Source organism: Squalius cephalus (assembly GCF_949319135.1).
Source record: "Squalius cephalus genome assembly, chromosome: 4".
Taxonomy (NCBI): domain Eukaryota; kingdom Metazoa; phylum Chordata; class Actinopteri; order Cypriniformes; family Leuciscidae; genus Squalius; species Squalius cephalus.
The window spans coordinates 35,174,365-35,189,311 of record NC_137125.1 but is presented as its reverse complement, the minus strand read 5'-3'; the positions used below and the strand labels follow the sequence as shown (position 1 = coordinate 35,189,311).

Genomic DNA, 14,947 nt, shown 5'->3' with positions numbered 1-14,947 from the left:
TATTTATATTTCTCACAAACCTGATTTCTAACACTTGTTTGACTTTATCAATAACCATATCTATCCACTAACACACTAGTATCTACCCCCCTCCCTCTGAACTTAGGAGTAACACTTAGTATAGTAACAACATGTAACACCTATAGCAACTGTTATCACTCTCACTGATAAATCTTCAAAAGCTTTTATTTTTTGTCAAAATCCATCATCAAAGTTTGTCTGTACATGATTGTTCTCTCTTTCTATGTAGTGTGACATTCCAGTCATACGAAAAGTGATGGTGTGGGAGATAGTACATCAGAAAATCCAGTGAAGTCCTGCCTTGTTCTGCTTGCTGTCAATATTTGATATTTTCTTATTTTAATAAAGTTGAGTATGAACACCTAGTTGTCAGTATGTTGTTTTAAAATAGCAGTGGAAAAAAGTTTTAACATTTAACAGCGTATTTGTAAGTGTATTATAATATAAAAATATATTTACACACAAAACACACACACAGGTATCTGATGCACATGTAATTCAGTTAGGACAGGTATCTCTCCTGAAACCCCTGTAAACACACACAGGTATATGATGCACATGTAATTCAGTTAGGACAGGTATCTCTCCTGAAACCCCTGTAAACACACACAGGTATATGATGCACATGTAATATTCCATTTGAATAAATGACAGTACATTTCACTAATTACCTGTCTTTGTATTATAGGTTTATAAGAATCATGCAATTATCAGTGAAAACAAGTGCAGCACTTTTATATTGTATTACATTAATCTGGGGTGACAAATATTTCTGGTCAGTAGAGAAAGGTTAAGTTCATCCACTCTTACCTTTACCATACACAACACAGTTTCTTTTATTTTCGTTTCTTATTTTTCATTTTATATTTTTGTTAAAAGTGTGACCGTGGATCCTGGTGTATTCCAATATTTCAGATTGTTTTAATGGCGCGACTGTGTAATATATTAGCATGTGACTTTGAAATAATTTACTTTGACATGACATAATTAATTTAAACTTGTTTCTATTAGCGGCAAAAAAGAAAACACCGTTGGTGTATCTTCATACACTTAGTGCGCATGACCGGTGATCTATGCAGATTCGGAATTAGGAGAACGCCTACTCTACAACGTCACAATTTTTACGCTGTACTGAAACCCCTGGAAATAAGTGACTGCCGTCTTCTAGTACTATATTCTCTTTTCATATTGGTCTCTGGAATTGCCAGTCCGCTGTAAACAAAGCTGATTTCATCACATCTATTTCTAGTAATTCGGGTCTCAACCTACTGGCCCTGACTGAGAACTGGATCAAACCAGAGGACATTGCCACACCGGCTGCCCTCTCCACTAACTTCACTTTCTCACACACCCCTCGCCTGACTGGTAGGGGTGGAGGTACTTGTCTGCTCATCTCAAACGATTGGAAATTTGATCATTTACCTCCTCTGTGTGACAACAGCTCATTTGAATCACATTCAATTATTATCATTAGCCCTATTAAAATCCATTTTGTAGTTGTATATCGTCCCCCAGGGCAGCTTGGCAGTTTCTTGGAGGAGCTTGATGTACTACTCTCATCCTTCCCTGAGGACGGTACTCCTCTCATAGTTCTTGGAGACTTCAACATCCACCTAGAAAAACCTCAGGCTGCTGATTTCCACACTCTGCTTGCCTCATTCGACCTCAAACGAGTATCTACTGCGGCTACTCACAAATCAGGTAATAAATCTGACCTTATCACGGTCAATCCTCTGCAACTGATCCAGAATGCCGTAGCTAGAGTGGTCTTTAACGAGCCGAAAAGAGCATGTCACTCCTCTCCTCACAAAATTGCACTGGTTGCCAGTTGCCGCCCGCATCAAATTCAAGTCACTGACGTTTGCCTACAGAACAACCACTGGTTCTGCTCCCTTTTACTTTGGCTCTTTACTTCGGACTTCCGTGCCATCCAGGAACTTGCGCTCTGCAAGCGAACAACATCTTGTGGTGCCATCTCAAAGAGGCACAAAACCTCTTTCTCTGACCTTTACCATGACTGTTCCCTGCTGGTGGAATTATCTGCCTAACTCAACCAGAGCAGATGAGTCCATAGCCACTTTCAAGAAACGGCTGAATATTTGCACTTAAATACAAATTAACCTTCTCCATGACCAACATTGCATCCTAACAGTAACTCATGTACAGCATAAATGTATCAAGCTGCATTAAGTACATTGTTATTATTCAGTAGAAAGAATGCAAAGTGTCTCGTACAATTCGATGGATCTCAAAACCTATTTTTGCAACACAAATATAGTCATTTAGTTAATTTCAGCTTGGTGAAAAAATGTTTTTGCTCTATCAAAAAGGCATCGAAGACATTCCAAGTCTCCCGGAAGTTCCGGGAGTCTCCCGCATATTGATAGTGGCTCCCTGATGCCCGCAAATGAGTTAAAATCTCCCGGAATCTAGAGCAAGCGAGCAAGAGGGAGCAATGACCTTTTGCAGGTTGGGATGTCTGCCTAAACAACTTGTGTAAAAACCTACTGCATGTAAATGTGATGGTTTTTGTTTGATCCACATCAGTGAAAGTTAAAGATTAATAAAACTGTCTAATGACCTTTAGGTGAAAAAGACACTTTCAGAGATCCCACTTTGGGCATACTTCAACTGCATATTCAACTGCTTTTTCTCTAAGACACATCTAGACATGTAAGTGCTTCAAAATTGTGAATTAATAATATTTTAATCATGTTTGCATTTGATTACGATGTATTTTGCCTTGAATCATCTCTGACATGATAGAAGTGGATGGATACACTTTTTTTATTTAAGAAAAAAAAAAAACTGTAACTGCTTAAGTCCGTTAAATAGTGGTTCTTAGCTTTATTTATTTTTTGGCCATTTTTAAGACACTGAGGCAGTTCAACATAGTATCAAAATGTATTTATTCTATTGGTGTTTTTTTTTTTTTTTTTTTTTTTTTTCACTTATGACATTTTTTACAGTTTTCATTTTTCCACATAAGCACACAACTTCAACTTTGCAGAGTTTGTCTTCTTTCATTTTCCATTAGTTTGTGATTTGTTTTCCTCTTCACTAGCCCATTGTTCACCATGACAGAGGAGGGCAGCCCAGAGGGGTTCTTTGAGTCCAGACCAATGGAGTATTCAGACAGTAATAAGAAAACATCTCAGGCCAAATGCTGCTCCCCAAGTCTAAAGGCAAGAGACATTGTCTTTGACCATATGCATGTTTAACCGAGCAACAAGTGTAGAACCACTATTAGCTGATTATTTGTTTTAATAGTGCACTGTAAAACCTAACAGTAATATGTACTAAATACAATTGAGTTCACAGCACTCAAATATTACCGAAACTTGAATGACTGAAACAGAACTCAAACTGAATGAATTATAAAAAATGTCTATATCCCAGAATGATAATTGTATAATTAAGTGATTAATTAAGTGATGATTGAGCATTAGTGATGAGCACCTGCTGTTAACAAGCAGAATCACTGAAGGAAAGAGAAACACAAGAACTACAACTGACTTCCAGCCACAGCAAAATCAACTGGAGATAAAAGAAGACATTAAATATCTCAAGATCTCAGCAGAGGAGGATTAAACAACTCCATGAACAGCATTACAAGCTTCACTTATTATTAACCACTTTGACTTTATTACTGCCATTCGTCTACAGAAGTTCTTATTAGAATTAACAAAGGTTTAGAAGTTGATGATTTGAGTTTCATTTAAGGTCACCTTGATGGAGATCAGCGTTTGCTTTAGTTGGGCTCTTGACCCTTGACTTTTGTACTTAAGAAGTGTTTATAAAACATATTTGTTATGGCACAAAAGCCAAGGAAAAGTCTGATTGGGTGTTGATGGTGAAGGACTGATGATGACAATCATCATTTAGTGACTTGATTCACTGATTTCATTCAGAGTCTGATCTCTGATTAAAAGGGCAACATATTAGTTTTACTCAAAACTGTGATTCTACAGCATAAGATCTAGCCATGTTATGACCATCAGATAATATGAAGGATTTTACAAATAGTTGTGCACAAAAAGTTTCACAGAAAAGGTATTGCATTACTAAGACTCACACAGACATCATGAATCAGCATATGAATCTCAACAATGGTGACCATTAAAAATGCATGCTGGGTACTAGTATAATACAAAACTTATCCATGGCTCCCAGCATGCATTGCGGCATGAATAATTTTTTAATGGTCACCATTGTTGAGATTCATATTCTGATTCTTGATTACTGTGTAAGTCAGCATGATACCATAGAGGTTTTTAAAATCTGATTGTCACAACATTGGGCCTTACAGCAGAATCAGTTATATTACCGTATAATGAATAATACAAGTAATACATCACCTGTCTAATCAGAGATTAGGCTCTGGAAAAGATCAGAGAATCAAGTCACTAAATGATGATTTTTATCATCTAAACGCAACCACATGCTCATATTTTCTCTTGGTGTATGTGTTATAACAAATGTGTTTTATAAACACTCAGTTACAGCAGCCAGAGGAAAAACTGGTGTTATACAGTCAAGGGTCAAGAGCCCAACTAAAGCAAACACTGATCACTATCATGGTGTCTTTAAATGAAACTCAATAAATCATTAGCATCTAACCATCTGTTCATTCTCAATAACAACTTCTGTAGACGCATGACAAAAGTCAAACTGTTTAGTAATAAGTGAAGCTGGTAATGCTGTTTGTGTAGTGGTTTAATCCTCCTCTGCTGAGATCTTTTGAGATTTAATCGTCTTTTATCTTAAGTTGATTTCATCTAAGTCTGTGGTTGGAAGTCAGTTGTAGTTCTTTTGTTTCTCTTTCCTTCATTGATTCTGTTCGTTAACAGTAGGTGTTAATCACTAATGCTCAATAATCACTTAATTAATCACTTAATTTCTTGACTGCAATGTATATCTACTTTTAGTAAACTCAACTGAAATAAGTTCAAAGTACTCATAACTATTGTTTTTATAAACTTAATTGAATTGAGGCAATCGGTGTCCTCAAATGTAACAAGTTAGCTAACTTATTGAATTTGACTTAGTGTGTGACATTGTGAGCTAACAGTAACTGCAAGTGCTCTGAGTTCATTTAAAGTTTGTCATTTCACTGTTTTACTCAATAAAGTGAAGTTTCAGCTACGTATATAAAGTATTTAAATGCAGTGTAAAGTTTAATTGTGTATTAAGAAATATTATTGTTTTAATGAACTCGATTAAAATAAGTTCAGAGTACTCATAACTATTGTTTTTATAAACTTAATTGAATTGAGGCAATCGGTTTCCTCAAATGAAATGAGTTAGCTTAACTTGTTGGGTTTTACAGTGTGGTGTATAATAGCTGTTATACTTCTGACAAAAAAAAAAAAAGATTAAATCTTCTGACTTAATCTCTTTTCTACCCTTGTGCCTGGAAAGATCTTTATTGGTGTACTTGCCTTCTGTTATTTCTCCAAATCCCTGACGGGGGCTTACACCAAAAGCACCATCACTCAGATTGAGAGGCGGTTTGAGATCCCAAGTTCTACTGTTGGTATCATCGATGGCAGTTTTGAAATGGGTGAGTTGAGATGTGTGAGTCACACCACTGAGGCTGTAATGTGACTGAATTTGGGACAGTTGATTGATGGTATGCTATGACACAACATAGAGCTTGTTAAATAACGTCACATTTGCTTGCAGGTAATCTGTTGGTCATCACTTTGGTAAGCTACTTTGGCGCTAAGTTTCATAGGCCCAAGATCATTGGAGCAGGGGTCCTGCTGATGGGTATAGGGACACTGATAATGGCTTTACCTCACTTCATTATGGACCGGTGAGTAACGTTCATGGGTCAATGACAAATGAGGCATGTTCAGTTTCATATGATTTTAAAAAAAAAAACTCATAACATTTTCATGAAAAGTTCAAATGTAATGACTCAAAAAAATGTAATTTAGTCGAAGCATCATGTAAAAGGTATATTTTCCTTATCTGATAGTTTAAGAGATTTGGCGATTATAAAAGATGTGTTTCTTAAGTCATTGTATCTTTTAATTACTTTTATGTTGAATTAATTAATGGATGGCCATCACATAATACCCCTAATTAGCATATTCATACTAAAATATTTAAAAGATCCACCTCATAAAAATCTGTATTCTTGAAGATCTGTATTTTAAATGTATTTACTATTTATGTGTCTGTTTGTTTCTGACAGGTACAAGTTTGATACAGCTGCCGCCCACACTAATGATGCTGATAATTTCACAGTGAGATCCACATGCTCATCTGACACCCAGAATACTGTTCAACAGCTTGTGTCCGGTAATGCATGGTTATATGTGGAAGCATATGGGGTATTTTAATTGTAAATTGTAGTAAAATACCCAACAGAGCACTCTATATGGGTTGTACAGGATGCCAAAAAGGGGAAGAGGAAAGCTCGCCCACATGGGTGATTGTGCTGTTGGGAAACATTATTCGTGGCATCGGGGAAGCCAGCATCGTTCCTTTGGGAATGTCTTTCATAGATGATTATGCACACCCAGAAAACTCTGCTTTTTACATTGGTGAGAAAATTATTGTGTGTGTGTGTGTGTTTTTTTTTTTTTTATCTCAAACCAAAGTACCCTTGTCCCTCATGTGATTCAGTCCATTTTTTTTTTTTTAGGTTGCCTGCACACACTCGGAGTGATCGGGCCAATTTTCGGTTACTTGTTAGGATCTCTTTGTGCTAGACTTTATGTGGACATTGGTTTAGTTGATAGAGGTGAGTTAAAAATGTTATACCTTAGAAGTCACTAACAAGAAAGTACCAAAAAGAAGTGCAGTATTACTTTGTTTGTTTTGACATGTACCATGGTAGTACTTCCTCTTTGAAGAACCTTGAGGTACCATGCAAATACAAAATACCATACATATTCATATTCATGGTATATGCATATGGTAATGGTCAAGGTGGAGTTAGAGGGTTGGTAGGGTCTCAATCTGGAAAACGGGACCACCACAGAAGCATTTTCAGAGCAGAAGACCACCATGGCAGAACTGGAACCATCGTGGCAGAACAGTTGAACACAATGTTGGAGCAGGAGGCCTCAGGGGCTCAGGAAAGGTCAGAGGAGCAAATGACCCAGGATAGTAAGGCAGACTATGAGGCCTCAGGAAAGCCGGCTGAGTGGAAGACCACAGAAGAGCCAACCGATTAGAAGATTAGAAACCCACCATAGGGAACCAGAAGTGTGGATTGTGCCACAAGGATCTCCGATGCTGCAGCAGATCAGGGTAAGTTTGCTTCAGGGGAAGTATCAGCAGATGCAGCTGGGAGCATTGAGTTGGTCTTCAGGCTGTAGATGGACTGAGCCATTACTGTCACCAGGAGAACAGACCCATTTGGTATCTTGGGGAAAACAGGACTCCCTGGAAAGTTAGGAGAAACAGAATTAGGGGAGCCCAACACATGAAGCCATGGAGGCTGAAGGAACTAGGAGTCTGGCAGAATCAATGGACAGAGGTAACAAGGTAAAACTGGAGGGAGGAGTGACATAGAGGGAGCCAGTGAAAGGAGGGACCCCTAATGAGTTGATGGATGGAAATTCCATGGAGGAGCTGGTGGAGTAGTAAAGGAGGATTAAGGTTGGTCTTTGCGGCCAGAACAAAGGGTTCAATGGAGACTTCTGTTACCTACGAGAATTATAGCCCATGAGTGGCCTCTATGGTCAGGAAAAGGGAATGGAAGAAAGGATGGTTGATTTCAACAACAGAGATGGCAGGGATGAAGATCTGGTTGCTCTCTGTGGTTAAGATAAAGGAGGAGTGTTATCAGCTTGTCCTCTGCGAGAAGTTAAGATCCCACTGATTTCATAATAAAGGGCTGGTCTTCTTTCAGGTAGACAACACACACAGTTTGATAGTGAACCCAAGTGCAGGGTCATTTTTTAAAGTTTATGGATAGTGAACAGGTAAGGATGATAACAGTTGGGATTGCAGGACAGATAAAATAGGAACCACACAGATGGAGAACAGATGAAGATAAGGAGTCTTTCTATGAAGGAAAGCTGAGATGGACAAGAGGTGAGTAACTCTACTAACTAAGTCCAGAAAAGTCCATTTGTTCTTATCAGAGATCAGACACTGAGTGACTGTGGAGTATAAATGCTGTTCTTGATAGCAGGTGTGATAGAATATATGGAGTGGGCAAATAGTGAAATGATGTGGAAGGGCTGGTGGAGGTGTCACATATATATTTTTCTAACACATAGATTGTTTATTTGTATATTCTTCTCATTATCAGAGAGTGTGACCATCACCCCTCAGGATTCTCGCTGGGTTGGGGCCTGGTGGTTGGGTTATGTGGTTTCTGGGCTGTTGACTCTGCTTGCTGCTTTACCTCTCTGGTTCCTGCCAAGAGCTTTACCTGAAAACCCCCAAACCCCTCAAGACAACCCCTCAAAACAACATAAACACACACCCAGCATTACAGAGATAGCTAAAGGTATGGCAACCTTACACAGACAACAAGGGTTAGATGCATACAATTTAGGTCTATTTACATCTAATTAGTCACTGAGACTAATTAGTCATATGTAGTACTTTATGATGTGTGTGTGTGTGTGTGTGTGTGTGTGTGTGTGTGTGTGTGTGTGTGTGTGTGTGTGTGTGTGTGTGTGTGTGTGTGTGTGTGTGTGTGTGTGTGTGTGTGTGTGTGTGTGCGTGCGTGTGTGTGTGTGTGTGTGTGTGTCACTATGGAGCTTTACAGTTTCAGTCTCTTTTAATTATATTGAATAGGTGGCCAGGAGATCCTCCAGAAAATCAAATTTATGTAACACATATCAACGTAATACAGGTTTGGAAGAATATAAGTTTTCAGGAAATTATTGGTGGTTATTATTATTATAAATTATAGTGTTATTATGGTCTACTATGACAAATAAAAGAGATTGTTCTAAATATTTGCTTATTTGCTTGTTTTCTAGATTTTGGGCCGTCTCTGAAGCGTCTGCTCACCAACAAGATCTATCTCCTGTACCTGGTTTCCAATGTAGTGGCATTCAATGCCTTTGCCATATTAATAGCATATACACCAAAGTATTTGGAACAGCAGTTTGGACAAAGTGCATCCAAGACCAACTTTCTCATAGGTGACAACTGCCATGATTACTGCCATGTTTTTTTTTTTTTTGTTTGTTTTGCTGGCTGTTTAAACTGAGTGTACTTATATATTTCTGTAGGAGTGATATCTGTTCCGCCATCGGCTCTGGGTATGTTCCTGAGTGGGTGGATAATGAAGAGGTTTAAACTGGATCTGCTGGGATCTGCAAGAATGTCGTTTTTCACTGCAATTGGCGCATTGTTTCTCACCATACCTTGCTTTGCTCTTAGCTGTGTAAATACAGATGTCGCTGGGGTCACAGTGCCCTATCAAGGGTACTTTCATCTCCAGTCACACTCTTATTGCATCATGGAAACTATACATTTTCCATCAATTGAATATATCCTTAACGAACTGCTTGCCCTATCTAGGGTCATATAAATATGTAATATAGTATAATCAATTGTTTAGCAGATCTGTAAAACTTCAGAATATAAGCAGTGACATACTCACTTCTTGCAATGCCGACTGTGGGTGTCCTGACTTCCAATGGGATCCAGTGTGTGGACAGAATGGAGTGACCTACATCTCTCCTTGTCACGCAGGCTGCAGTTCCACTCATGGCACAGGACAGAATATGGTGACCAACTATCTTTAACTCTTGCCCTCAAAATCATTATGTGTTTGAGTGTCTTTTCTTTCATTTTTCTTTTCTTTCATATTTTTTTCATTTGCATGTGTTTGTCAGACATTCCACCACTGCACATGTGTCCAGAGCTGGGGAATGAGTGCTGGGAACTCCTCTGCAGTGCTTGGACAGTGTTCACGAGAGAGCAGATGTACTATAATGTTCTACATCTATCTGGCGCTGCAGTCTTTCGCCTTCTTTGTGTACAGTCTGGGCACTGTTCCCTTCTTCATCATCTCATTGAGGTTCTGTTTAATTACTTTACATGCTTTGTATTTATATGGATGAAATTTGTATTAAATGTTTAATCTGTTCTTGCAGGATTGTGGATCCTGAGCTGAAGTCTCTCTCAGTGGGCGTGCAACTGTTAGTTTTAAGAGTTTTGGGTAAGTTCACATTTGTATTGTTTGGGTTTATTTAGAAGAAGTGCCCCAAGAATGGAAATTAATTCATAGATGTTATTCACATTAAGGTCTGGCACAGCATTGTTTTTAATGTAATTTCACTCTTTTAAAGGTGGTATTCCTGCTCCCATTTACTTTGGGGCTCTTATTGACACTACCTGTCTGAAATGGGGTCACAAGAAATGTGGTGGAAGAGGCGCTTGCAGAATGTATGCCACTGAGACTTTTAGGTGAGCAAATCTGGCAGGAGTATTCTATGTAGCCCCAACTGATGCATGCTAAAATGTAATGTGACCCTCATTAGGTTCCTGTTTCTGGGACTGGTCAACTGTCTCCGGTTGTTAGGACATTTCCTGTTATGGGTGGCCATCATACAGATTAACAGGAAAGTACAGAATGATAAACGGAAGTCCAAGGACATAGAACTGCAAGAGCCTATGCTGTATGTTCCAGAACAGCAGAATACTCTAACATAATGTTCTGCGTGGTTTTATTTTGTATTTGTATATGTGTGCTTTTTTATGTGCTTTGTTTTGTTTTGTTCCTGGGTCATTTTAAAAAATATGGTGACATATGGAGGAATGACATACGTGGAATCCACACGTACCAGATGTGGGCCGCGCACATATGCATTCAAATGCGCATGCCTATCGTCTAAACATGTAATGCGCATGTGAATGCCGTCACCGTTTTCACAGATTCACGTTCTGAAGTTTACACGGAAATGATAACGGTATTGCTTTCAAAACTTGTTTCCAGTTGAAAACGGTGTTGTGTAAGCGGCCCTTAAGTTAATAACTAATGATTTTTACAACGGAAATTAATCGATCAAAAACTTAATTAAGCTAGACAATGACTTTCTTCTAGAGCTGCTGTACTGCCAAAACAATCTTTGTTGCATTAATTTCCTATTATCACTGTAAATCTGCTTTGAAACAATCTGTATTGGAAAAAGCACTTTATAAATGGAGGTGACTTGAATTCACTTGACTACAGTAATGTTTTCTTTAGACTAGTGACTTGTCTATCATCACGACAGCTTTGCTATAACTGTGTAACGAGTTAGCTCAAAGAAATATTAATAATCAATCATAACTTGTTATAATTGATTATGAATATTTGGTTATGAATATCAGTTAATAGAATTAACTTAATGTAGTAAATATACATATTATACATTAATATTACAATCAACCCACCTGTTCGTCCCATGAACACTCAAGGGTTAATTGTCTATTCATTCTAAGAAATACTCATTTCTGGGGGAGGGAAATGTCTTTATTACTGTACATTACTACTAAGAGCCTGTAGTCAAAATCTAAATCGTAAAGTAAACTTTGTTGCAAGCAGAGAATCAGAACCAAATACGTATTGTGCACAAGTTTTATTAACTAAATCACAAACATAATTAATCTAAGCACACATACATACATGCATAGGTAAAATGGTGAGTGACAGAATGGAACCGGAAGCAGGAAATGGAACTATGAAAAGAACCATCAGCTTATCTTTTTCAGAGCACCTAATTAAACTTGCATGGCCTTTGCAGTGGAAACAATTCTTGAAGTTCTTGGAAAAAGATGTTGATGGTTCGGTGAGTGTCAAACATTGAAGTTGCAATCGTTTTCTTCTCCGTTGGATGAAGAAGATATGATGAACTTGAGTGGTTTGTTTGACTCTGTTCTGGTTGAAGGTTTTCTCTCCCTCCATGAGCACATGGCTGAGCACATGCAGATTGTGACATGCCGGCCCTGGGCTGGAAAGGCCACGCAGACAACCAAGAAGTGAGGAAGTTGGAAGAGTTGATGGTTGCCCATTCAGTGATGGTAAAGTTGCAGTTTTCTTCTGAGTTGGATTGAAGAAAATACAGTCTGACTCTGTTGGGAGAGTGAAGGCATAGCAGGCTGTGGTCACGGCCTAGACATCAACCTGAAGAATCAGCAGTGAAGGCCAGAAGAAGAGAGGGGAGTGTCACTGTGAATTTGTCTCTAATAAAGCCTGAGAAAGGCCCCACCTCTCCGGGTTTGCTTGACCAATGAGAAGGGTGGAATTTCCAAACGGGAAAATTCCTCTGTGGTTAATTTATGAATCTTTGTTCTAAGCGTGCTCATTTGCATGTGCAGCTGGATTGGTTTCTGATGAAGAAACTAAGAAAGATTCTTGTAATACTAATATGTTGCGCAGCTATCGGCATATCATGTACACAATCATTTCGATCTTCAAAGTACCAGTTTATAGAGACCAAACATGGTATAGGTGAGGTTACATTGACCGTTGGTTCTATCAAAAAATGCAACGCATTCTCATCCTAGGGCGTCATATACTGACGCTTTTGACATTTCATCTACATCGAACGCACATGGCACCCTTTAGCGTCAATATGACACGCACAGAGCTTTGTTCGGTTATGGGTAGGTTTAGGTCTGGGGTAGGTAGGGTTAGGGTTAGACCGCTAGGAGGCGCCTTCTGGCCCATATCTATCTGCGTCTCATATTGACGCTAAAGGGTGCCATGTGCGTTCGATGTAGACGAAATGTCAAAAGCGTCAGTATATGACGCCTTGGGATGAGAACGGGCTGAAAAATACACAGTATCAAAAAAATATTAGAATTAAAAGACACTACACAAGACAGTAAATCATTCACCCAATTTTCTGGGATGCATGTTCATTCATAGATCAGTTTGGAGTAACTGTAAATTCCCCTACAATATATTTTTTACTTTGGACAACGGATTAAACAAAGAAAGATTCTTCAGAGAACCTTCCAGATGCTAACACTGCCATATAAAAAATGGAGAAATAAACAAATCCAAATATACAACATTAATGGATTTTTTTTTTTTTTTTTTTTTTTTTTTTTAAAGAAACAAATGATGTCAAATAATTGTTTATTTTGGAATAACCTAACCATAAAACCTGCCTTTCAGCTGAATTGCATTTAGTTGCACTGTAATTCTACTGCTTTGAACATGTTAAGTTTCTCGATTATAGTATTACCGTTTGATAGTGCAATCAAAAAATGTAATGCTGTATTTAATGAGGATACTTTTCCAAATTAAGAAATTTCATTCAGGGTTCCCACACGACCAAGCAACGGTGTCGATCATTATGAAATAATCATTGGGTGGCGAATTACCAGTCATTGCCCTAACAGTTTATTCCTGCAGGGGGAGCTCGATGGCTCAGAAAATCAAATCACTTAAATTATATACTTTCGAACACATATAGTCTATAAATCAGTACGTAATCTCAGTAAATTTCTTAGATAAACGGATTTATCCAACAAAAAGTTTTGGGTACCACGACGAGACGTCGGATGACGACATCCTGACAGCAAATGAATAATATTAATATTATAACATGCTTGGTTGATTTTTACACTGCACAGATAATGTATAAAGTATATAATAATAATTTCCTTCCGAATTGTATTCAGAGGTTGTTCGATATGAGAGAAAGTCAGTATTGGGGAATTTATGTTTTCTTAAATTAAGAACTAATACAAAAAAATAGATGTTATAATTGTGATAAGGAATTAAAATGTGTATTTTACTTTGTAAATTCAAGAAAATTTGTAAAAACAAGGTGATAAATATATAACTCAATATGAATAATTTTTGTTTACTTAATGTTCTAATATCTGTGTAATGTAATATTAATGTGTACTTTTGTAATTTGTAATTTGAAATTTAAATTTGTAATTTGTATGTAGGCTACATTTTGGGAAATGTCTTATAGGCTAACTGTTTTCGTCTTGTTTTATTGTCTATGGTTTTTGTTTTGAACGAATCAAATCCAGTGAGAGAAGTGACGCTCATTAGATACACATAAAAGGGTAGGAATTATAAGCAAAGGCTTCAGCCAACATCTTTTCTGTTGTTGAATTGAATAATGACGAGAATTTAAACTGAAATAGAAGAATTTGAGATGAAACCCTTTTGGTCAACAAAGTCAAGCAGATTTAATTTCTTATAAAATCTGATTGCCATTCTACTTATTATATTTCTGTGGATATATTTAAACGCCACACGCTACTTGCAGTGTTACGGTTTAAAGTGTTCAACTAGGAACAATTCCCGGAACTATAGTTTTGTTTGTGTTGTTCTTTGTTTCCGATCGGTCATAATTTTTAAAAGAACTTTAATTATGGCGACCTTCTTGTCACAGGCGTGAAATGTTTCATAATTTCTTTTTACTTGTATAATTACATTTATTTGAGCACATATACACTTAATAGGTGTTATGGGTGTAATTAGACATGTTGTGTGTGCTATGTCTGGAGGGGTTGACAGTTCTGTCAGTGCATTGCTGCTCAAAAGAATGGGTAAGTTTTCAGTGTATTAAAAATTAAACACAATTCTACACATTTATTCAATTAAATGTACAGTCTAGTTCACGGAGCACATTATGCGCATCAACATAAACTCTGTTGTATTTTATATGTGCTATTATGTTGTGCTTATTAACGTTATATTCAATACTGGATTGTAAGTTAGATTGTATTGTAGCAATAATAATAAAGTATTCAGGTGGTTAATAATAAAGTACACACTTAAATGTCTGAAAGTAACTAGTATTTGTCTGTCATTGAATTAGATTGGAAATATTAAACCAAGCTGTGTTTATTTTAGCGACATAATATAATGATAAAACAATTTATACAGTATTCAAGACGCTTTCTGGTTTCCAAACTAGCATCATATGTTTGCGGATATATGATATATCTGTTTGTCTGCCATCAGGCTATCACGTGACTGGTG

At 37.5% G+C, this 14,947-nt stretch overlaps 2 protein-coding genes across 4 annotated transcripts in view; both read left to right on the top strand.

Moving 5' to 3' along the window:
• The first annotated feature begins 2,631 nt into the window (after positions 1–2,631).
• LOC307157750 (solute carrier organic anion transporter family member 1C1-like) lies at positions 2,632–11,780 on the top strand. 2 transcript variants are annotated; one of them, XM_079869671.1, is made up of 15 exons: positions 2,632–2,694; positions 3,086–3,206; positions 5,443–5,584; positions 5,707–5,839; positions 6,224–6,330; positions 6,423–6,575; positions 6,677–6,775; positions 8,297–8,497; positions 8,979–9,143; positions 9,234–9,429; positions 9,569–9,734; positions 9,843–10,027; positions 10,104–10,168; positions 10,299–10,416; positions 10,491–11,780. In XM_079869671.1, exons 2-15 carry the CDS (start codon positions 3,099–3,101, stop codon positions 10,660–10,662), a joined length of 2,010 nt encoding a protein of 669 aa, XP_079725797.1. In that variant the 5' UTR covers positions 2,632–2,694; positions 3,086–3,098; the 3' UTR covers positions 10,663–11,780. The 2 variants fall into 2 exon arrangements, with proteins under 2 accessions (XP_079725797.1, XP_079725796.1); XM_079869670.1 differs by having other exon boundaries at positions 9,566–9,734.
• Positions 11,781–14,305: 2,525 nt separating this feature from the next.
• trmu (tRNA 5-methylaminomethyl-2-thiouridylate methyltransferase) overlaps positions 14,306–14,947 on the top strand; it is a 9,487-nt gene continuing 8,845 nt past the window's right edge. Inside the window, exons 1-2 of one of the 2 annotated variants that reach the window (XM_079869920.1) lie at positions 14,306–14,511; positions 14,930–14,947. The exon at positions 14,930–14,947 is cut by the window's right edge and continues 148 nt beyond it. In XM_079869920.1, the coding sequence (XP_079726046.1) occupies positions 14,430–14,511; positions 14,930–14,947 (100 nt within the window). In that variant the 5' untranslated portion in view covers positions 14,306–14,429. The remainder of the gene's footprint in view (positions 14,512–14,929) is intronic. The other variant, XM_079869919.1, reaches the window with a different exon arrangement.

Excerpts from the sequence above, each read along its gene's own strand:
- LOC307157750 (XM_079869670.1), top strand. The coding sequence starts at position 3,099 with ATGACAGAGGAGGGCAGCCCAGAGGGGTTCTTTGAGTCCAGACCAATG. Across the intron at positions 8,498-8,978 it reads CATTACAGAGATAGCTAAAG|ATTTTGGGCCGTCTCTGAAG; the intron begins GTATGGCAACCT and ends CTTGTTTTCTAG. Across the intron at positions 9,144-9,233 it reads CAAGACCAACTTTCTCATAG|GAGTGATATCTGTTCCGCCA; the intron begins GTGACAACTGCC and ends ATATTTCTGTAG.